Below are 24,940 nucleotides of genomic sequence, written 5' to 3' on the forward strand. Positions count from 1 at the left end.
AGCACCTGTAGCGCGCTTTGTGCAGACGAAGATTTCATGTTAGTAAGTATAACGCGAATGGCATTTATTAGCGACCGCAGAATGTTGATGACCTGGAGATCATCAGCCAGCGTCGCTTCAACAGTTGCCGAAGCCGTTGAAATTGGTGCGTTTTGGGGCAACTTTTTTTTGAGCCTCTCAGTTTTGTTTGCTTTCCTTGTATATGTCTTGGTGGCACTGTGCCTTGACTCGGCAATTCTGACGGAAGATGACGTGTTCCTATCTGCAAATGCGGAATGTCGTGCACGTTTTCGGTGTCGATGCCGACGTCGCCGAACAGCGGCAGCAGCCCCTCGATGCGCTGAATTGTCCCGCACCATTCGTTTTAGGATCGCGAATTCCTTCCGCACCCTCGGGCAAACCTTTTATGAGGCCTTGTGAGGACCACAGCAGTTGGGACACTTTAGAACATCTGTGCTGCAGGCGTCGTCTGAATGGGACTCGGAGCACCGCGGGCACACGGCGTTGTTCACGCAAACACCCCTTAAGTGGCCAATCTTGCAACACTTGAAACACTGGAGGGGCTTCGGTACGAATGGTCGTACTGGATGGCGGACATGTCCTACTTTGGCGTGGGAAGGAAGGCTGTGTCCTTCAAACAATCCTCACGCAGCGTGTTTTTCCAGTCTGAAAATCCTCGTAATGAAACTGCCGTCTGTCATTGACTTGATCAGTCTTGTCACGTCGTCATTCAGGATGTCAACGTCGGCGTCATAAATGACGTCCGCAGTACCATCGCCGCCTGTATGGATCATTGATCGCACCTTTACGTTCTCGATCTCAGTTATATTAGGTGGGTCCTGTACGGCACTGCGATGTAACACAACTGCTAAGACATTCTTCGGCGAGTTTATTCGTACGCCTTTAATCTCATTTGGTGCGATTTTTTTCTCGAGTAATGAATAGAGGACTTGCCTGTTGAGGAGGGGCAAATTGGTCGCCGGGTCCACGGGCATAAAGAGCATAGTGTGCGGCCAGCGCAGTGGCGCACTCTTCACGGTAGAAGCACTTTGCGACGAGGATGCCCGCAGTAGACTTCTTTTTGCTGATCTACTCATCACGACCTGGAAGTGATTGTCTGACGAATCGTAGCTCTCCGAACATAACCTAGTGGCCTCGCTCTCTTTATGGCTTGACGCACTTCCACGTTTCCTGGACGCTATCCTACCTTACGACTGCGCATCAGGAAAGTCTTCAGAGATCTCTTCATCTATTGCCGCAAGAAGGGAGCGGCAGCTCCCAGAAATGCAGGGAAACAAAGCCAAAACACGGAGACAAAAGCACAAGCATTCTATCGAAGAATCACTTCGTCTTCCACTGAGATGTGGGAATCGGTATTGAGCGAAGCTTTCGATGATGTTTACACAGACTGTACAGTAACTGTTGCGACCGAAATGACCGAAATGATTGCAGACAATCATCTAAAAAAATTATTTTACGCAAACATATGCAGTGACGCAAGGTCAATCCTATTGTGAACCCAACGTAAGGTCGTCAGGCAAGTGCAGCATAATGACGCAAATGTATAGATGCAGGTTCCGCGTCTGCTTAAGGGCGACAGAAGCGCACACTAAGTGCACGCACCCACAACAGAGATGACTTACGTTTCCATCTTCATGTGCACCTGTTTGTAGCAGACTTGCTTACTTTTTGCCTCTGCTAACCGCATTAAAGGAAAGGAGACGGCAGCGCTATAATTACTAATGACCACGATGGAACCATGGCGGCCTCATAATTGCGGCATGACAGCTACGGAACGGCCACAGCTGCATGACTGGCGACTTCCCGACGACTGCGCGATTACGAAAGCGTCATCACTGCGTATGAAGGAATGACGACGAAGTGACTAGACAATAAATTGACAATTGAGTGAAAACGACTGAGTGAGTAACGACTACATATCTAGGACGGCAGAACGATGACGATGGAACCGTGACGTGGTTGACGAGTGACCACGCCAGTGACCACGGCTTAGCGATGATGTAGCCACGAAGCTTGTGGACCACGGTATGACAACAACGGAATGACGACGGCTGAGGGAGTAATAATGAGAAAGTGAGGACGCCGAAACCTGGACGATGTATCTACGAATCTTTAGGACCTCAGCATGACCACGAAGGAATCACGACAGCAGCATGACATTGACGGCGCGATTAACACGGGGTGGCGACTTGACAATCACGTGAGGAATCATGATGGCGTGACGACGACGAACAGACAAAAACTGCATGTCAAGAAGAGACGACAAAATGAAAGATTGACTGGCATCTGGTATGCACTACGCGCGGAGGACGAAGGAATGACTGCGACGACGAAAGTGCCTGAGAATGAGGTCACGTCTGTGCTTGCGCGCATTAGCCGCGTCCGACGCCTTGCACAGGTGCTGGTCACTGGTAGGATGGAGTCATACAACAGAGCACCCGAAACCCCAGTTGAATAATCGGCGAATCAGCAGCATGCGGAACTCGAAAGAGTGCTGCATGCCAGTGAGGAAGCCAAACAGCTTTCGTAGCTCGCACAATTTGGGACCCAGTTTAAACAGAGTATCCTGTGGCAGCATTTTCTGCCTAAGACTGTGCGGTATACCACGTAAGGGAGCAACGAAAGAAAAGCGACCGTGTGCCCCACGCCGGCATGAACCGGCAGCGAGGAGGAGGGCGAACCCTCAGAAACAATGGCCTTACCCGACGGTGCTCCAGAGAATATTGCAATGTTGCACATTATAACCCAGATCGAGTAAACTCATTTAGCCCTTTCCGGCGCCAATAAATTCTGTTGATTGAAAATTTTCACCGCATGTCCTGGATTTTCAAAAGCATAGAAAGCATACAGCTGCAGAATATATTCACAAGTTTCAATTTTTCAGTGAGTTGACAAGTTTACAGAATATGGACTTCCTGCGAAATCTCACTAAATGAACAGTACATCTGAGAACATAACTATTAATGTATAGCAGGCTTCGAAAGCACCTATCCCAGCATATGAAAATTATGTCCGATGCCACACACTGAAAGAACACGAAAGGGGCGAATCCACTACACACGACATACTCGCACCGAGCGAGTACACGCAGCTGCCTACCTTACCATTCGTTTTACTAAAACATTTTCAGTTCCTTATCGAAACTTGCAACGGGATCCCAATCAGACCAGTTTTGAGATACATACGACACATTTTAAATATCTATAATTTTATCAATATTTTTCCTTTTAACGCACTCTCTTGGCGTGCGCAATTGTGTACACAGCGCCTTGAATGCTCAAATTTTATACGGGATTTCACAATTCTTTTTGGTATACTTCAAAATAAAAAATGAAACGCAACAAATCCGATAAGCGTCCTTTCTGTTCATCTTCTCGACTTCTTCCGACAACACCTTAGCGCTAGCTTTTGCACAAAAACAAGCCGAGTTTCAACTGAAACGCGCAAGTCTCCTTTGAAGCTCTCGCCATACTAAATGGACGAAACTTGAATTGTATGGGGCAGCATCAAGAAACACCTACTTTCAAAGCATCACTTTTGGACTTGATTCAGGTGCAATATCTTTTTTCTTGAGACAATTTAGTTGGCGCCCAGAACTAGCTCAGTTTGTCCACTAGTATGCTAACCGAGAATTTATTTAATTGGATTCCGCAATATTTTTACTACGTACCTTGCAGGAGTCTACGCCGTCCTCTGTGCCGGCGCAGATAAAGCCTTCGTGCAGGCGGAAGTAGCGACCTAGTCGCGTCTGGCGCAGAAGGTTCTGGCACGTCGGGTTGTCAATCACTGGCACCGTCACCTCCTTCATGATGTTCGCGAACTTGCCTGTGCCTGCGATCACAGGGTACTTCGCTCAGTTCCCGTGCTGGCTAGACTGCGCGCGTGTGATCGAACAGCAACACGGGCGAACAAATCAAGACAAGGACGATCACGAACTGGCAATTCGTGGGTAAGTTTGCTTAGACAGGATTTTGTCGGGACGTTGGTTCCCGAACTCTGCCTAAGTGCCCCGAGAAGGAAACCAGGAAAAAAAAATGTTACTGCTTTGGACAAGGACGATCTGCTCGATTCGGCTGGCAGAGCGTGCCTCCCGGCTCGGGCTCCGGTCTTTTTCCATACACATCCACCCTATAGGAGCACCCCGCATTTTGTAAATGACAGCAAGGAAATTTAAGCGGAATTGTTACGAAGAGCTTAAGCGTAGCCGCATATATTAACCGCAAATAAAGACGGGAATAGCGGAAGAGAACGCATAAACAAAACGGGCGGTACCGCCCGTGTTGTTTACGTGTCTCTTCCGCATGTCCCCGTCTTTATTTGCGGTCAATATGATATGCACTAAACACCAACTAGGCGAAACTGAAGTTCTTAAGCGTAGCCGCCAGAGACGCAAGGAAATGCGAGGTTGTAGATATAGCGTCCACCAGTGCATTTGCATGCTCGCAAATCAAAACTACCCACGCTTTTTTCTTTTTTGCAGGATCTTTGACCTCTGTATAATGATTGGGCAATAGCACGCCCTAAACATGGGCCTTCCGGACCCAAAGCGAGGAAGACATGTTTTAATCACATCGGGTACGTGTTCTTGTAGGTGGTTTTTACCTATAGGCCACTGGCTTATTTGTTTAAGTATTCTCTTGGTGTTCTTCAGGCGAGGCTTTTTCAACAATATCCTACTTTTCCAAGAGAGCACCTAACGTTATAACAAGATGTGCGTATTTCTTTGTCTTCGATATGCAAGGCAAGGGTTGCATTTTGTTGCGAGATAGATAATGCATTTCGTCTTGGCGTGTTCCTTTTAATAGAGCATGCTTTGGTGGTTTGAAATAGGAAAAACGCAGATAGCTGCGTACAATAAATACGCTCTTTGAGCTTTTTTCTTTGTAAGCGGTCGTGTCTAGTTTCTGTGCCTTTATTCTCAGCACGTTTCATCACGCAGTTTTTCTCCTGAAGCTGTTCTGTTCCAGCTGGCCTGATACAATGTTTTATTGTAGAACAATAACTGAAATAACCTGCGATATAAATTGTTTTGGGTGCTTTTTATATAACTTATTGATGGAAATATTTTTACAATCATGATGTAGAAAATTCATTTCTCAATATTGCCTGGTATACCTTTCCTGGTTTTCCTTGGCATTCGCAGTAAAAATTCCTTAATAGAAACAAAAAGAAAACATCTGACAACAGCCGCCTGTTTTCCAATACAATCTTTTTTCACACTGTACCTGTAGAAAAATACCAGGACATCCAGAAGAAACAGAACGTGGGGAAAATTTTCAGATTACATTGGCCCCCAGCAGCCGAAATCTAAGTGCAATAGACTTCCGATAATTTGACTGGTTAATCCCAACCTAAGGTCTTGGCCTGCGCCAATACATCTCTGTTGGCATAAGCTTTTGTTATTTCGATCCTGACATTTGCCTTCACCAGATAATGTTAACTTGGCTGATCAGCACACAGGCAACTAACCCCAATCATGGCCTCAGTGGACATCCAGGCATGAATACTTTGTTTGGCGCAAAAAGACAGACACAGCATTGTGCTGAACATCCAGGCACCTTCCATAACAAAAAGGAACCCACATGATACGTCAACCGGCAGACACGGCGCTACATTACATTTCCTCACCGACGTTGAATAGCACCCCTTTTCATTTCTACACGCTCGCCGCTAACACACCCTCGATCGTTGCGTCTCCAACCCACCTTACCCCTTCTCCCCTTTAGAAGTAGCCTACCTATACATTCTGGCCCGAGGAATGCATGTCGCCTTCTAAAGGACAAGTCCACTTTTCGAAACGTAGGCTCCTGCTTTTACCGTGTTCTCGTTTTGCTCACCATCTTGGTTTTTCACCTCCCGCCTTCCCGTGTTCTGCATGTCGTGCTCCACAGACATGGAGAAAATGAGAACGCTGTTGCACCCCTGTTTCAACTGTGGCATGGGGTGCCTTTGTTACCATCACTGCTAATCTTTATCTATTAGTTCCGCTGCTAAACTTAGCTCTATATTTAAAGAAAAATAAAACTGATTTTTCTTCAGAAAAAGAAAACTGATTCTACTTATCAGGGCATTTTTTCAGACTTTTCTCTTCATTTTCTTCTGCACTGATCTCGCGTTTACATTTGTTTTCGACTGTTTTTCGTCAAGCTGCCATGGCAGGTCTTTGTCCGTTGTCCTCCATCTAATGTGCTTACTGGAAATAAAAATTTGATTTGTTTGCGCGCTCTGTAACAGGAAATATAAACTCACGGTAGGCATCCTTTCCCCATCCGGTAACGACGCAGGAGCTGCCCTCGAAGGCGTCCTCGAGCTTCGGCAGGCAAATGGGAGAGATGTGCGGTGCGAACGATACAGGTCGCGTGAGCTCGAGCAGCGCGATGTCGTTCCAGAGAGAGCTGTTGCGGAAGTACTGGTGGATGTAGATGTTGCCGACATCGTAGTCCTCGTGCGGGTAGAACTCCTTCATCGACTGCGTGTCCCACTCGCCCAAGCGGACCTTCAAGGGCACGCGGTCGGCACCCCTGAGAACAGAGCTCTGCCGAGTTAGACCAAGTGCTGCCAGCACGTCCTTTTGCTGGCATGCCCAAGACGCACAGATACCACTAACACATCAAAGAAGTAGGCGGTAATCAGTGCGACCAGGTACAGAGCAAAGGGCATGGTTAAATATAGAAATTCTATCGAACCCAAAGTTATTTCTATAGAAATCGTAGTAGCCGAGATACATAGGACGAGCGCTGACTCAACTGAGGACTCCCTCAGCGACGCAATGGAACATGGGACGAATGTGTCAGCCGCTCGTATATTTCGTTATAAGACAAAGAATAGGATTATTTGCTCAGGACATGCGCTTGCCCTACACGTCAGGCGCATGTGCGCATTTCTCTTGTTTTATGTGTTCGCGTTGCTGATTGAGTTTATAGAGTTTATACATACATATATACATATAGATATATATATACACATATACATATATACATACATATATACATACACATATACATACACATATACATACATATATACATACATATATACATACATATATACATACATATATACATACATATATATAACGAAGCTTTCGTTTGTTCTTTTCTGGGGCGTGGTGCAATCCGTCGTTATTCGCACACTGCTTGGACCAATGAGACAGCAGCTACCTTGCCGAGGCTTGCCGAGGCAAAGTAGCAGGTGCCAAGACTTGTCTGGCCTAGTAAATGGTGGAACAGGCGAATTCGGCACTGTGTCCATCTTGACCAATTCCCCAGAACTGTGCATGAATCACTAACTGTGCCCTACACCTCATTCACGTTTCTCGGTCGACCGGCATCACTGCCCTCGCGACGCACACACAAACAAGATCTCGGTAACTGAAACAAGGCCCACGCCAATCATATTCTGGCATTGCGATGGATCTGAGTGTGCTGTTTTTCAATGACTTATATATGTCAGATTTTATTTAAATTTTTATTTGTGAGCCAGCGCTCATCATGTGTGCCTCGTCTGCGTTTGTTGGCACCGCGTGCGATCCGAACCAAGGAATACCAATTGTACCTACGTATCCGAGACGATGCCACCGCCGTGTGCAGAACATGTCGAAAGCCATGCTTCAAGCCATTGCGTGCGGGTTGATGCTGCATTGACCGGCTCGAGCCTGGCCGAACTGAAGCTTTGGTTCACGTTGCTAAAATGTGTACGCGTATACGCAAGTACTATGGCTGTGCTTTGATGACGATAAATTAAAAGTGATATTCTGCGCACACTTCGTTTCGCTGAAATCGCATCGTACTATAGTTATTTTATTATTCTGACATTAAAGTACTTTTGACACGCATGCTTTCCTGCTCCAAGCCTTCTTGCTTCACTCTGGCACTCATTTGAGCGTAAATGTAATAGATGAATGCAAACTAGAAATGTAGATGAAGGGAGGCTTCAGTTATGTCACCTGTCATATCGTCTTTCAGTCACCTGTTCGGAAGTAGAAACACCAACAAAAACACGAACTGCTTTAATGATAAATGCAATCTTGTTGAGAAATGTGCAAGAAAACAGCTGTGGTAAGCGCAAACAATTGTTTACTTCATTTGTTGAACAAAATAGAATTGCAGGTTTCAGTATTAAACATGCGCTTCTGCACTTTCGAAAATACCGCTTTGTCAAACTATTTTCCTTTATTGAAATATTTTCAGGGCGCACAGAGCGTTGCGACAGGGAGCGGAGCAATTATACGCACACACATCTAAGCAAAAATGCCGCAATAACGAGAGAGTTAAGATCAATTACAGGCGCCTACCGGTCTGAGACACCTGTTGAATTGCAACATATTCGTAACTAAGTAAAGAAAGTTAGTTTACTAATGTCATAAATGTGGCAAAAATGCACTTGCTTGAGGGAGAAATTAACAAAATACTGGTTAGTTTTACGAAAGGGAATACGTAAAGAGGGTCTGTGCAAGTTGAGGGGCTCGAAGAGAACGTTTCGATCCCTGGTCAATATTTGCAAGATTTGTTTTTCAACGCAGCGAGAGATATGTTCACATTAACAAACTTATTTAAAATGTCGCCAGCAGTGCTGGTATATATACGAGTAGGAACTACAATAAGTAGTGCCCGACAGACAAGGACAGAAAAGAAATATGACAATAAATACTGCTGACTTCCTGCTGTTCACTTCGAGAACGTTCATATTACTGTGTGTGCGAAACACCGTATGAAATTAGTTTTTTTTTATGCCACCAGCAACAGGGATGTAGTGATACACAAAATTTTGACGAAAAATGTTATTTGTCACTGCAATTCTCACACTAGCTGCTCTGTGGATCTGCCCATGACGCAGCACTGGTGAAATGTGTGCTTTGCAATAATCACCCGGTTGTGTTAGCTCCACTTCAGGGCGAGGGTCTCTCACAGCCATCTACAACTACTGGTCTTCCGCTGAATCATTAAAAGATGTGCCTGCACTTTTCCTCCTTTCATCACACCATCTAATTTTTAAACAGGCACGCGAGAGCAAATCTTGCAATGAACAACATGGCAATGTTAGTGTTGTGCTCCAAAACATCGCAGCCAGCAAAGCGGACGCCTGCATGAGGCTGGTTGGGTTTCCGTAACAGAAGGAATTCTTAGTTGTCGCGATCCAAAAGTGGGACCACCAATATGGTCAAAAGCAAATGACGAGAAATGGCTGCGATGCACTCAAGCTAACACACAAGTGAAAAAAAGATTATCTAGTGCTCAGGTGTCCAGTGCTCAGGTGTCTAGGTTGCTTTTACTGCACGAAGTGCGCTCGAAAAACAATGAAAAATAAACTATCCAAGGGTCACTGACAAACGGAAGTGCATTCTGTTGCCATGCGGTAGATTTTACGTCGACCAAAGGTGACGCTGCCCGAATGGTAACATCTTTTAGTGAAGATGATTTCAAGCACCCGCGCGCTGCGCACGTGTTGTCCCCTACACGACATACATGGACTAGCGATTTCTGCTCACGCTCTGCATGTGTGGGCAACATGGAAGACGTTGTCGCGTTGCACTTACGTGAACCGGGCGACGCAGTGAGCGACCGTGAGGACGTAGCGACTGGCGATCAGCGTGCCCCCGCACTCGAACTTGAGGATCTCACTCTCGTACTTCAGCACGGCAGCCTTTAGCAAAAAAAAAGAAGACGAGCAGCACATTCGCACCGCGCGACAGGAATTCGGGAACCTTGCGCAACACGCCACTCCGAAGACCATTGACAATGCACGGCAATTCTGGAGCGGCGTCGAAGGGCGGTGCGGTGCCGAGAGAGACAAAGGCGCCTGCGCACGAGTGTTGTCATTTGGGCACGGTAAAAAGCAGCGTGAATTACATAAAGCACAGAAAGACCAGCAGACAGAATGAACTCGGTTCCTACTTCACCGTGTTGTGTACGCGCCGTTCCCTACGACACAGCACAGAACGGCGCGTACACTAACACATTATAAAGAATGCAAAGAAAGGCTGCGCGGTTTGTATCTAACAAATTTTCCGCATCCGACTCTCCCGCGGAAACAATGCACTGTAAAAAATAAATTGAATTTCTGGATAACAAGGGAGGTCTCACATCTAAAAAGAAAGCTTAAGCGCATTAAAAAAAAGCGATGCAGCTGCAAGCATTGTCAAAGCCGCTCGAACAGCGTTTAATGAGGCGTTGAAACGTTATAAATGGAGTTACTTTCAACATACCCTACCAAATCTTTTTGAAGAATCCCGTCGGAAGTTCTGGGACTTGTTGAGTCAGAATAAAGAGTGTTGATCAGATACAACTCGATGGCGCTAGACAATTCGAACATCATCGAGTTGTATCTCCGCAACACTTTCTTGAAAAAGAGCCCATTGAAGCTTACATTTTCACAGCGTGCTTTGTCCCTTCTCAAGCAGTCAGTCTCATCCCTTTATCGTGCTCTGGTCTCTAAGATATCGTATCACTAGAAGGTTTTCTGGCTATGCTTCTTAACCTGACGACTAAAGCATCACCTAATTCTGATGGCCTTCCACATGCGTTCTTTCGTTGCTACGCTGAAATGCTTGCCCCATTCCTTGAACGCATTTTTCTGGCGTCTATATTCGCGGATGCACATTCGAACGGCACGCGTGGTACACAAGACAGGCGAGACTTGGCTGATTTCAAATTACCGTCCTATATCGGTCACACTTCGTCGAGCTGTAAGATGCTTGATTATATGATTAGTGACAGTATGCTCAAGTTTTCAACACACAGCATTATCTGTTATTTTCAACATGGTTTTAGAAAGTGCTTTTATATGGTTACACAACTAACCACGGTAATCCACAATTTTGCAAGCGTTATCGACAAGTCTGGTCGAGGTGACGTATTTTCTTTTTGCTTTCGAAAAGCGTTCAACCATGTTTCACGTACAAAGTTAATATTCAAGCTAACACGCAACAGAAAGAAGTTTTAATGAAGATTGGAAAAATTGAGGACATGTAGAGCTGAGCATAAGGTGTAGGACTGATCCTTCAGTCGATAACAAAAACAAAACAAAACAAAAAACGCCAACTACAATATATTTTCTTTTTTTATCACAACACAGGATGAGGTCGCGAAGTTTGCAAGGAACACACCGCCTTACCGAAAAGACCAAGTAGCACAAGTATGAAGACGCGCGAGAAAATAGGAAAACGCTCTTCTATTTGTCGACTGTTCTGTGGTTTGTTAATACCTGTTGCAGTCTTAGACAGCGCAATTGGAAGTCAACTCAGTTCCGCAGAACTCTGCGGAAGCCCGCAAAGTAGAGGATTAATCATGTTATTCAGCACCACAGTAGCAAAAGCTACAAAGAAAACACAATAGAAGCCTCGCAGAAAATAAAGCAAAAAAAAAGTTGCCCCGGATAAATACGACTTCATATGTGCAGCCTTACATGAGAAACCCGCACTGGGTTTCCTTTGTTGCTGCGGCTAGCGTGGAGTGGCACATTCTTTTTATTAATTGCACTTGTTCATTCTTTACATGGTTAGCGCAGCCTGCAGCAAGGGTCGAGCGCGGCCGTGGTACAACCAGGCAGCAAGCGATTGTGAACGCCCGAGTGGCGACGACGCCAAATGGGGCTGCTGGGAAACGGCCGAGGGAGTCACGGATTACGATCGACTGTAGATAAATGAGTGAAATTGAACTTATTTTACGCCAAGGTGCTGGAGATTCTATAGAAGCAAGTCAAGGTGAAAGAATGACTCCATTTTGTCTAGTGGCCCATCATCACTACATATCAAATAGTCATTTCTTGTGCAGTCAGTCATGCTACGTTTATTCATTAGGAATATTGAATCACCCGCTAGAATAACATTCACAGGTTAGTTATTGGGTGCAAGTATTACAATAGCTGATCACAAACTGATCTCTCAAACTGATATTTCACAGCTGAGACGAAGCTGGCAATCATTTTGAACATACAGAATGGATCATCATACCTTGCTGGTGAAGCAGCGCACTGACACGGACACAGAACACACACAAGACGACACTCGCTGCTTCAGCGACGGTCATCTTGTGTGTCTTCTGTGTCCGTGTAAGTGCGCTGCTTCACTAGCAAGGTATGATGATCAATCACTAACTAACCCAACTTTCCACACATAGGATGGAACAACGTATGTGGCACAAGTTCTTGTGAACGACCGTCTCTTGAAACCAGCGAGCATACACAGGAGAAGGTGCCTTCTCATGTCCCCGCTACAACTCGTTATTTCAAGAGCAACCGACAAGCCATCATCGGCCACTCCAACAAGGACGCACTGCAAAAAAATATCGCTATTTCGCGTTACTACGTCGTTTGTGCTATTTATACATCAATTTTTGTTGTTTACTGCTGTGCATTTCGTACACTGTCTTTTACTGAAATATGCGTGCATTGTGCAACACGCTCCAGCGGTGTTAAATAGGCATACGACTGCTGAAGGCACTGCTGTAGGCAGCCACTGCGGCAGTGCAAATGGCATCCGTGGCAGTTGTGTAGGCTACCGAACACAGCACATCTCGACGTCACAGTGAAGACTCTTTCAAGGTCGCGTTCTCCGCGACTTATTGCTGCCAGATTCCGGAAGCGTCTTGAAAAAAATTATGATTTATTTGGCATGCTGATTTCGAGTAGTGCTTATTAAATTAGTGGTCTTACAGAGCGGTTTCACCGTCGAGGGTTAACACATTCCACTTAATAGTAACATGTCTTCACTATTGTGATAACTCGAATGTACTTAGACGCAGCTAATACGAGCGCGCAATACCTCTAGACCTTCTTAAGGAATATCTTGTGTTACAGCGATCGAACTCAAATTCCTATCTCAGCATATAAGCGGCAACCTATACTTAGGCGTCCCTTAGCAGCGTTACTTAAGGGGAATATTTTGCTAGGGACGTTTAAGAATCCTTTTCCTCGGCTACTGTGCGCTGCACGAAATGTGACGAGGCGCCTGGTATTTAAAATAACCAGTTAAATTAGGTGGCAGTGCCAAGGAATGTGTTGATTTAGGAAGTATTTTCTTTTTATAGAACCGTGGAAAGCGTAGAGAGGAAGTTACGGGCGTGGTCAGTAAGTAATTGGCCTAGCCCACTGTTCACGCCATTGTGGATAAAATCCGCTACGTCAGCAGCGCAACTTTTGGGGAATGCTCGTGTGATTACACACCGTCAAGCATAATCAGAAGCGGCGGCAACCTACTTATTTCTTAAGGCGGAGAGATGGAATGGTCCAAATAGGCCAACAGGGGAAAAAGGTTGGGCGGGATGAGGATCTGCTGCAATATTGTTCAAAATTGCAAAAGTTCAGTAACTGAAACCCGTAAGTTTAGAACTACCCTAGCTACGGAAAAAGATCACAATTCTGTAAACTGCATCTAATAATACACCTAAAGCTGGCGAATCTCATGTATTGTACGCCGCTTTGAAATTACACCAGTAATTTGCGAGTACGAATCTTGCAAAACAAATCGTGTAACAAGTCCACGTAAGGTGCAAATTCATGTAGCAAATTTGTCCGCTTTATACGATGGTCTAATAGGTGCAGTTTAAGGAAGTGCACAATAACGGGTAGGTCAACTTCTGTTTATGTTTTAGACAACTGGTACCGGAAATTTTCGAGAAAACATTGAGAAACTAAATAAAAATTATGCTTAGTGTGGTCAATAGTATATAGCTTTCCTCTCTCAAATGCGATAAAATTCATTGAAATCTATCTGAGAATTGTTTCCCAACAACCATTGCTGCGTTTACGGCAATTTGAATTTTATTTGGCCTCAAGCAAAGCATCCGTTCTACTTTAACGCAACTAAGCGCACTCCCGTAAATATTGTATTCGTAAGCGTGGCTACAGTTTATTAATGTGCCCAAAGTCCGTGCCCGTTCGGGCCAAATGAAACTCTGGTTAAGCACAGTATTTGACGAAAGTATGCGAGCTAAGCTTCCTGGAACCACGAGGCTATCTAACGTGGTCACTTTGGGCATGGACTGCTTGCCGCAAAAGGAGGCAGTGGCCGGCAATTACTGCGCCTGAGCTCTCAGGCGGGGTACAGTCCGAAGCACTTCGCAGTTCAGCTAACACTAGGCATGAAAAATAAAATTCAACGATACGCCCTATTGGACATTTAAGCGCAGCTCTATACGTGTTCTCATTTTGCCATATATTGAGGCAAAAAAAAAATTGAGAGACATGTAGCAGAGTTAGCGATGGTCGCAAACCTGATCCTGCGGGTCAAGCACTTGGGCTTTTATGCCTGACTCGTCTAACGTCCAAGTTTAATTGCTGGTGCAGGCGTGGCTTCCAGAAAGTAATACGTAATTCGCGTCGCACGTACAATAAGAATACTAAAAGCTTTGGTAACAACAGCCAACGGAAAAACTATCAATAACATTCGAGAAACTTCCGATAAATGCAGGTGCGTCATGCATCGAACGATAATGTTTAACATTTTGTAGCCGGTGAAAGGCACTGACCCAGGAAGAGAAGTCATCGGTGAACAGACGACGGCGCGGCAAGCCTGCGGCGTGCTTCGCGTCCAAGCCTTGGGGTGGGTCCACCATCCAAACTACGACAGCGCACCGCCGGCAGCGGTAATCGAAACGCCAGCTAAGCCTTTATTATGTAAACTTTATTTGCAGCGCGCATCAAACCAGCACGCACAGAAAAACATTTCTATCTGAAATTATAAACTTTTCGAAGCAAATTCAGCTTAAACGCTTAAAATTTTTATAACGTGGCTTCTCGAATGGTTAATTGCAAAAGAGAGCAGCATTCGGAACCAGAAGGCTAACAGTCGCGACAGAATTTGGCGCTGTGAAAGCTACGTGTTTCTGCTCAAACACGAGGCACTCGCTCAAATCAAGTTAGTTTATGAATATTATAAACGAAGTGGCGTGACATCTTCACCTAAAAAATTAGAGGAACTTTAGCAACATAGCGGCGTGCGACGGCTTTATGTGGTCGGATGTATTTCTTCACTCAGCGGCGGACAGCTTATGTTCACCAGAAATGCGTGGCGAGACTGAATGCTATTCACGTGCTTTTTATCGCATTTAAACATCGATGATGTTATAATAAAGCTGTTTATTGGCAGCAAGGTAGTGTGATTAGCGTCGTGATTTCGCTCGGCCTATGCAGCAGGGCCAACCTTCAAAGGTAAATGTACAATCTAATTCTGAGTGTATATATGAGTCAGATATATATTACACCTGGCCAAAGCAAGCGGGCAACGTCACAGCAATAGCAGAAGCAGACGACGCCGGCGTCGGTCGTCTGCTATGTAGTACTCCTCACAAGCGTCATTGCGCTTTCGACACACATTTAACTTTCTAAGCAACTACAAATTATTCAGACGTCACTTGTCATTGTTAAATTTAGATTGTAAGTAAGTAATATTCAAAACATTATATATTATTAGTGAACATTTTCCTGGTATCAGTCCAACTACCGTGAGAATCCAGGCGGCGCTAGCGTCGGTTGCGAAAATCCGCCGTTTTCATGTTCCTGAGCTGCCCTCTGACGCACACCGCTGGAAACGTTTTGGAAGGGTGCCGGAGATTTCGCCTGTTGATTTGTGCACCTGCGCCCATGTTGAGTGTGCGTCGGTTGTGCGGTTCGTAAATCGCGATTAATTATTAATGGCTTCTCCGGGGCAGCATGTCGTTCACCCATCGAGTATAGTGGGTGAACATGCCCAAGTGCGTTGTTGTGGTAACAGCGCGGCCGATAAAGGCACGCTGAGTTCCGTCTGCCGACACGGCTGCCTTTAGTTCGTTGTCGCTGATGTCTGCGACTGCATAGTGCTTTTTGTATTCCCTTTTACCCATTCACTAAACATTTCGCATTTTCAAGAAGCCTTCGAGCGCAGCCTTACACGTGGGATTTGCCAAAACGGTGAATTTGTTTACACCTAGAGCTTCATATCGCTGTTAGCTTCGGTTATTGTAGAAACAGCGCATCGCTGATGTGAAATAATCTCAAAATTTAGCAAAACATCCACACGAGTCAGTGTGAGCGGCCGAGTCCCTTAAACAACTGCAACTTTGATCAATACGCATATATAATACGGGCTGTTACTACTGATTCTCGGTGTTTAACTTCACCATAGTTACACTTTGCCCGTGCTATAAAATATTATTAGAGACAACTGTGCTCGGCATAAGTCCCCCACTTATATGCCGTGCAGTTCTCTCGCGAAAAGGCGGATGCCATCGCTGACACCGTTGGAAACTGAGCGAATTTATGCTGCTATATCGAATGCACTGTCTCTTCTTTCCTGTTTGACGCAGAGGTAAACAACGCTTTTTTGGAATTAAGAAATGTCAGCATAACAACACACAGACCCACCATTTACGGGAATGCAACCGGCTGCGTTCGGGAACGGCGACCAAAGTACAAGATGTTGGCACAGCGCTGTGTCGCCGCTTGCCGCTTACTGTGTACGTGCCGTGCGAAATGAAGAGTAGATATCAAATCGCTATAGGGCCGCCACCTAACTATAAGGGCGGCTTCCTTACGAAAGGAACTGCTTATTTTTTAAGTCCAGCTCTATCGGTAGTGGGTGCACGAACTCGACGGGGTCAGGCCTAACCCAAACTTCGGTAAACAGGATCAACATTGACTCAAACTTCACGCGCACGGCTTGAGAGGACTGAAGTTCGTGCATTTCAACTGCGAAGGCATGTCGACGAATTTCGAGCGCGAATAATTATATGTACAAGGGAATGAGCTGCAGCTATCGCGTTGTCGGTTCGACGGCTGATCAAGTAGGGTTCAATCAACCGCTATCATGGTCGGCACGCTGATTTTGTCGGTGCTTTCGACACGAAAGCCCGTCGCACTATATGACAACTCGCAACCATCGGTTGCACCGTTGTTGGTCTATTATGATGAAATAGTCTCAGTGACACACTGCTGAATAGACGGCCAATCGTCGGCGTCAGCGTCTTGTCGGTCTCGTATCGACCCAATGTTACCACGCCTTAAAACAGTACATGAAGTCAGGCACGCGCTGTCACCAACTGCAACAGTGGGCCGACGCTGCAAGAAGACTGCGTCAGCAACGTGTTTTTGAAGTGTCGCCCAAATGTAACGCAGTGGCTTATCGATAAATTTGACAGCCGTCAATGCAAGGCGGCAACTACGTGGTCCACGGTGCAGTTCGGACCAAGCCCTGGCCCTTTTCTCTTTCAAAGTGGAGTTGCGGTCTTACGCACCTTTTCGGCACTGCACCGACGTCGAGCTACCAGTAGAGTTTCAACGCGGTACATGGCACGAGCGTTTGCAACAGCGTGCCTCCAAGCGCTTTTTTTTTTCGGGGTACTTTCCCCCGATGTCTGGCCGCGCGGCCGCGCACGCGTCCTTTCCAAAACGTTTCGAGACCAATCCGTTAGGGCAGGGCACATGCGCCGTCGCGCCGTGAAAAAGGCGGCCCTATGGGAATGTCACGATCTTGACTCTGGCGCCAAATCCTGGCGGCCGTCGCAGCAGACACTCACGCTTACACGGCATTACGCTTTTATTCTCACGCCTTCGCGATGCCCTCCTCACTCACTTTCCGCCTCATGCTTCCGCTGTACCCTCCTGCTTCGCTTCCCTCATTGCGCTCTCCACTTTTTTCATCCCTCGCTGCGTTCCGCGTTCGCTCGGTTACGCCGGGAACGCCGACGCAGGAACGGGCCCCCTAAGAGCTTCGCTCTAAAAAGCATTTGCCGTGGTCGAACGCGGGGCAAACCAAATGTCTGGAGCGACAGCAAGGTTTTTCTTGCTTTTGAAAAGGACAAAAACGATGCTCGGCGCCGTCAGCAACTACCGCATCTGCAATTACAACACAAAACACACAGACGCTAATCGGCGCGGCAGCAGCAGCGAGGGAGTTGACCTTCATGCTGCGTCTCGCTTTAGCACGTCAAACGCCCAGCGCATACAAAGCAAGCAGTAGTCCGCGCACTTTGTACACATTGCACATCGCTTTCAAGATGAGGCCCCCCTAGCGCGCACTTAGTCAACATCGGAAATCGCTTTGAAGATATGGACGCCCACGCAGCGTACGCCGCAGTCGCCGGTAGTCGCAGGCCAAGTCCCAGTTTGAACTTGGCTGAGCTTGAAGGTCAGGTATCGGAACCAGGCGTTTTCTGGGTTTGTACATGCAGCAGCAGAGCTATTGCTATAAAATTTGAGCGCAGCTATACAAGTGTTGCGATTTCGCAATATATTGGCTGGCGCGGCAATTTGTCTCGTTCAGAACGTTGCAAACAGAGCGAAACTTTGGGCGACTGTCTCGCTAATCTTAGATTGCAAGAGACAGCATGGGTGACGCGTGATTCAAAGCATCCGCTGCAGACCACACGACGCGCGCTACTCGGGGGCCATCTCGTAGCGATCGTCGCCGCCTTTTCTCACGCTCTTACCACAACCACCTCCTCCGCTTTCCGTCTCACGGTACCGCTGCACCTTTCTCCACTTTGCTCCTCGCGTATTTCATCCCATTTGCGTTGAACTTTGGTTTGCTCGTTCGCTAGGTTACGCGGACGCCCGCTGCAGTAACTTGCGCCTAAGAGCTGCGCTCGAAAAGTCGCCGTTTGGCCCGAAAAGCGAAGCATCGATTGCGATAGCAATTTAGTAGACAGCTACACGAAGTAAGGATAGTTTTATCGGCCTTGTGAACTTGTAAACATCCGCTTACTAACTAAATTAAGAAGCATGGTGCCACGCGCGCGCAGGCAAACAAACATTTCACTCGATGAGCGCGGGCACTCTGTCAGAATGCTGCCTTGAGAAAGAGGGTAAGCAACAGCGAGTGAATTGACCAGCTTGCTGCCCCTCGCTTCAAGGCGAACTAAGCGGCGAGAACACAGCGCACACAAAGGCCCGCCGCACCTAGGCTCTGTACCCGTCGCAGACTGCTTTCAATATAGCCACGACGCAGCCGCCCTGCGCGCGGTGGAAGACTTCGTCCATGCTTTCCTCCCTTGCGCGAGCCAGATTGAGCCGCTATCGCCGGCTCGCGCACTTTCAATCGCGTATACGGCGGGTGGCGACGATGTTATCGCCCTTGGACTTATCACGGAACATCACGGCAACGCCAGAAATTCGATGACATAAACGCGCCTGGAGTGTCCACATAGTTGCTACTGTAATACAAGAAGACTAAGCCCAATGGGCTGCACCTTTTCGAAACCACGACGATGCACACAGCTCATTTTGCAATTCTGCATCTCGGAGGAACTTTAGGAGGAGCCGGAGCTCCTCTCTTCTAAATACCCAATGCCCCCGGGAGAACACATCCATTGTGGTGAATTGTAGCAGCAGGCGGGTTTAGCCTGGCGAACAAGGCCGGCAATCGCTCTGCCCGAGCGTCTCGCACAATACCGCTGAAGGGTGTCAGCATATGTCTATCAAACCAGTCTCTCTTAAGAATTCAATGAGGAGACTTGAAGTTACTTTGCGCGCTATAACTGATCCCTCGGGAAATATAAGGTGTTGCAGGCGCGCATGCGGAAGGTCCTTATTTTGCAGATTGTTCAGGAGAGTGTCTCATCTTGGAAGTGCTGGCAGGACCAGAAAAAGCGCTCAATGTCTCCTGTCTCGTTGCATGCCGTACAGTTCGGAGAATTGATTCGCCCCGTTTTAAATAACCAGGCCGGTGTATTAGCATATTCTGTCCTTATTTGATATAGAAGTGAGGCTTCCTCTCGATGAAATCTCATGGTTACGCCGGGCATATGCGGTGGAAACCAAAGCGACTTAAAGTGATTTCGAAAGTCAGATTTTTGCACTTGATTACTCTTTGGAGCCTTGATTTTGGGAGGATGATAGAGCGCTGCGTATGCAAGCGCATCAGCTTTTTCGTTTCCTGAGATACCAATGTGGGAGGGAATCCACTGAAACTTTACTGTGAAGCCTTTGTTGTTGAGTTCCTTCACGATGGCTAGCGATTTGCGTGGGAAATTGAGGGATGGCAGACAACGGTATACTTGTTGTAATGCAGCCTTTGAGTCCGTAAGGACAACCACATTCTGAGGAGGCAAAGTCTAATTTGCGCAGAGCAGAAGCTATTGCTACGCCTTCCAAAACTGTCGACGAGGCTATACAGTCAAGACGCCCAGACCACGTATATCTTAGAGAGGGAATACAGAATGCAGCTGCGCAGCAGTCTTCGTCTGCCTTGACAGAGCCATCTGTATATACTTGTAGGTGATTCGGGTAAGTCGTGTTCAGGTGTTCCAGGTCTAATGACTTGGCTTCTGCAGATGGAATGCAGCTCTGATTGCAATCGTGGTACACTTAAGTTGCATGTGATGTCCTCGAATGTCCAGGGTGGTTCTATCCTTTCCTTCTGTCTCGAGCAGCGCAATCCTAATACGCGAAGCGTGTTCAATGCTGCATAAAAATGTGAGCGCGGCCTGTCACCTATACGTCGTAAGAGGGCTCTACCGGGCGTAGACTCACTCAATCGTAGTAGCTGAATCATCAGAGCCTGGGAAGCCTGAAGTCGTAGAGGGTGTGACTCGGCTTCTTAGAGCACTTTCTTGTTTGACGCTGGCTAAGGGACTCCAAGGCAAAGTCGGATACCTTTTCTGTGGATGGCTTCTAAGCGCTCGTATTGGCTGTCTGAGGGTGACATCAGAGGTAGCTGATACAGGATCCGACTGGTAACCAAGGCTGTATGTAGCCGTAGCATCGACGTCGGGTGGTTGTCCAGGCGCATGCCAGCCACTCGTTTGAGCAATGTAGCCTGGGTGACGATGACGCCACAACGTGGTCAACACCGCGGCGCCAGAGTAGCCTGTGGTCTAAGGTAACGCCCATAAATCGGACGTTGGTGACTTGTCGAATCTGGTATCCGTCCAAATTGAGCGTCAAGCATGTAGATTTTCTTTTCACCCCAGGAAATAGTACGAAAGATGATTTCTCTGCTGATAGTGATAATCCAATCGTTTCCAAGTGGCCCTGAATGGCTTTTACTGCTCCCTGGGCTATTCGTGCGAGGCGGCGATGCTGGTAGCCGGAGACCCATATGCAGATATCATCGGCATATATAGATATCTTCACTGGTGTTCGATGGTTCAGTACTCTTGGGACGCTACTCATGGCAATGTTAAATAATAAGGGACATAAAACACTCCCCTGTGGCACACCGCGAAATATACGTATTTCATCGCTCAAAGTGTCGCCAAGACAAACTCTGATGCGACGATCATTGAGGAACGTATGTATGAAGTGCAAGAGATTAGCCGCGACGCCTATACCTTGTAGCTGGCTGATGGCTCTTTGAGACACGTATTCGTAATCCTTAGAAACATCCATGAAAACAGCAAGTGTCGACAGGCCATCCGCTCTGTAATGTTCTATGTGGCTTAGCAGGTCCAGCACATTGTCTTGAGTGCTTAGACGCTGCCGAAACCCAGTCATCCACGATGGTAGTTTTCGACCCTGCTCGACATAGCAAGTGAGTCTCGTGCACGCCATCTTCTCCATTAGCTTCGCTGCACACGAGGTCAGCGATACCGGTCTGTATGAGTCCAGGGCTGCAGGATTCTTTCCAGGCTTCAGAACCGGTACCACCCATGCTACCTTCCATAAATCTGGGATAACCCCACTGGCCCAGACTTTGTTAATGAATGCCGGCAAATCACGCCGTCTCTCAACCGGTAGGTTAGTCAGCATCTGATTACCGATAAGGTCAGGTCCCACCGCACAGCGACGTCGGAGGCTGCTCATAGCTAGTTCCAGCTCTCTGAGTGTGAAAGGACACACGTCGATAGCCGCCTCCATTACAGGCGACGATAGCGGCGGAGGCAGGTTGGTTGTGCCGGCTGACCTGCCAGAAGAGTATATTTCAGCGAAGGCATTCGCAAGACAAGCGAGTGTCTTGCCTAACTTCAATGCTAGGGCTTTAAATGTCTTGTTTGGTCGAAAGTTTCCAGCAAGGTTATTGACGACCCACAATATCCTTGGAACTGGCGTGAAGACTTGCACAAAATGTTGCCCATTGATCTCTTCTTAGTTTCCTTGTATAACGCCGAATCACTGCGTTAATCCTGTTATATATAGCCTTCATTTGTGGGTCGCCCTTCGTCCTCATCAGCCTCCGTTCCGCTCTTATACGGGCAGCGCATAGATTTTTGAGCTTTAGATCCGGAGCGGGGAAGTGGTCGGGTAGCTTCAGCTCACCGGTAGCCAATCTCTTGCTACGTAGCATGTCCGCGAACAGGTCTCCAGATTATTCGCTTAGGCCGTCCCTGTGCGTATCCCAATGCGTTACAGGACAGGATCTTCGGCCGTTGGTTCTATATCCAGCAATGCCAAGGAAGACAGGAAAATGATCACTGCCCATTCTACCTTTACTAGTCGTTGACGACGCGAGGATGTCCGTTGAGTGTAAAGTCAAGTCAATGACACTGGAAGAGGCCGGTGGTCGAAAAAACGTTGCCTGTTTGTCATTTGCCACGCAGAGTCCCTCGGTGTTTAAAGCACTAACAATTCGTTTTCCACGTGCATCAGTCGCCTTGTCGCCCCAGAGAGTATGGTGCGCGTTGAAGTCCCCACATATAATCGTCGGAGCTGGGCAGCGGCTAAAGAGGTCTCAATTTCTCCCATCGAGACCTTCAGGCGAGAGCTCACATACACGGAGGCCACGCTGAGGCTTTGGTTTCCCAGCCGCACTTGTACAGCAGTGACTTCCAAAGCACTGCTGCAAAGGTCTTGAACTGGTAGAGCGTAATGTGGTATTTCACGCCTCACATATAGCATGGCGCTTCCGTTCGGAAATGTCGGAATACTTTGGTTTCCATGTGCGACATAACCAGCAATTGATCTGTAACTTGGAAGACCTGCTCTGGACAGGGCCAATATTGGCACAGGCACGTTGCATAAGAAAACGACAGTTCAGGTAAATGGCACGCAAGACCCGCACAGTTCCATTGCATAAGTGGCACATGTGGACCAGATGGTGAAAATCGTGTCCTGACCGCATTCATATTGCTAGGTGTTTTAAAAAGAGGTAGAGCTTAGAATCACTGATTCGAGAGCCAGGACTACTTCGAGCATTTCCTTCATAGAGCTCGCCGGCATCTTCTCTGTGTGATCGCAAGGCCTTGAAGAAAGCACGTAGCACCTGCTGACAGTCCTTCTGTGGAGTTTTTCCATCGCAACGCGATTGGGGTCGCTGCAGTACAGACACATAACTTCGCTGTTCCGGTTGTTCAGCAGTCTTCTCTTCTACGGGGCCTCTGCTCATTGATTTGATTGCTTTAGCCAGTTTGCTGCGCGTGGTACCACTGTGTCCTGGATTCCTGGAGAAGGCTTCAGGCTTGGAAAATCAGTTTCACTCTTTGAGCTCCATTTGATTTCGTCTGACTCTCTGCAACTCTCCGTCTTTTTCTTCGTCGTATTTTTCTCATCCTTTCTTGTTGGCCCCAAGATAAATGTTTTCTTTCTCTTTATTGCCGCTGCCCGCGTAGGACACTTGCGATAACTAGCTGGATGACCACCACTACAGTTTGCACATAGAAAGTTCTCGCTGCACGCGCATGTCTTGAAATCGTACGGTCCTCCACATCTCTTACACCGCTGCTCACCACGGCAGTACTTGGCCACATGCCCATAGCGCTGACACTTGAAGCACCGAGGTGGTGTCTCAACGTAGTCAATGGTCTCGTGTCTTGTGAAGCCCAAGTTGATCTTCTCTGGACGGTCTCTATTTGGAGCGAACGTAAGAACCACGGAGCTGGTTCGCCTGGACTCCCAGTCAGTTTCGGAAACTTGCACGCGTCGCGTGACTCTCCTTGAATGGTAAAGACCCTGTGGCTTTAGGTATAGCAACAGTTCGTCAGTGTACCACTTCGGTACCCCTCCAATAATGCACGTCTTTTGCAGGTACGAATTGGGCACTCGTGCTGATTGCAGTCCCTGAGATTGACTAGCAGCTGAGAAGGGAATTCACGTGCTCTTCTGTCTGTACATCTAGAAGCAGGGCTCCTTGAGCAGTAAATCGGCTCCCAACAGGCGATGCGCCAAGAATTTTTTCAATTTCCGTAGACAGAACAATGGGATTTACTTTTTTCAGGTTGGCTCCTTCTGTGGCAGGCGTAACAGTCACTGGGATTCCGACGGTCCTCTTCTTGCGGTGGCGCACAAGCCTGAAGCCTTCATCGCCCACATCTGTGATGTCAGCTATGTCACAATCGTCAATAAGCGTAGACTCGTCGTGTTTCTGTAGCCTTGTATCGCTTACAGTCATGGTTGCTCTCAGGGTCAGTCGGTGGCCTCTGGCCCGGTGTCAGGTCAGGCGTAGTCATAACGAAGCTCTCGCCACTACCAGATCGGGCTCTTCTGCAGGCTCCTATCGAAGCGACGGGAGGCGAAGGCCCTCCCGGCCACCGGTAGGGAAGGTACCTTAGCGAGTCGTCCGACGTCTTCAACAAATCTATTTGACAAGATGTCGAAAAATTTCAAAAACACTAGGGAGCGAGACAGCAGTGCGACTGTGTCGAACCAAACTTCTCCCCCAGATGAAGTCCTTTGAGTGTGGTGTGGTGTGTCATTTGAGTGTGGTGCCATTTTGCGTGACTTCAGTCCATCTAATATCTTACGTCCAGCTTCAAGTTCGGTACACTTTAGTATATAATTTTCAATGACATCAAGGCCTTTACAATGCATGCACGACGACGATGATGATGGGTCAAGTCCTGTCTTGCATCGCCAAGCTGGAGTTTGGACGAGCCCTGTACGGATAAGTCCCGTAATCACACACGACGGCTGTCGTGTGGTGGAGACCACAAGGAACGCAACTGGTTGAAGGTGGCCTCCTTTTGCGTCTTTCATTTCCTTGAACTGCAGCGCTTTGCGCGCCAGACTGTGAGCGACCTGTTGGCCTGGTACGCCGATATGGGAAGCTACCCAGTGGAACACAACGGTAAATTTG

The 24,940-nt window shown here is 47.4% G+C and overlaps 1 protein-coding gene across 8 annotated transcripts in view; it reads right to left on the bottom strand.

Annotated features, from left to right (window-relative positions):
* LOC142590678 (phenoloxidase-activating factor 2-like) overlaps positions 1-24,940 on the bottom strand; it is a 281,393-nt gene that overhangs the window by 34,731 nt on the left and 221,722 nt on the right. For all 8 annotated transcript variants that reach the window (XM_075703095.1, XM_075703090.1, XM_075703093.1 and 5 more), the window contains 3 exons: positions 9,557-9,663; positions 6,271-6,542; positions 3,692-3,852 (listed from right to left, as the gene is read on the bottom strand). In XM_075703095.1, coding sequence (XP_075559210.1) covers positions 3,692-3,852; positions 6,271-6,542; positions 9,557-9,663 — 540 coding nt within the window. The remainder of the gene's footprint in view (positions 1-3,691; positions 3,853-6,270; positions 6,543-9,556; positions 9,664-24,940) is intronic.

This window comes from Dermacentor variabilis, chromosome 8 (assembly GCF_050947875.1).
Source record: "Dermacentor variabilis isolate Ectoservices chromosome 8, ASM5094787v1, whole genome shotgun sequence".
In the NCBI taxonomy this organism is placed as follows: Eukaryota; Metazoa; Arthropoda; class Arachnida; order Ixodida; family Ixodidae; genus Dermacentor; species Dermacentor variabilis.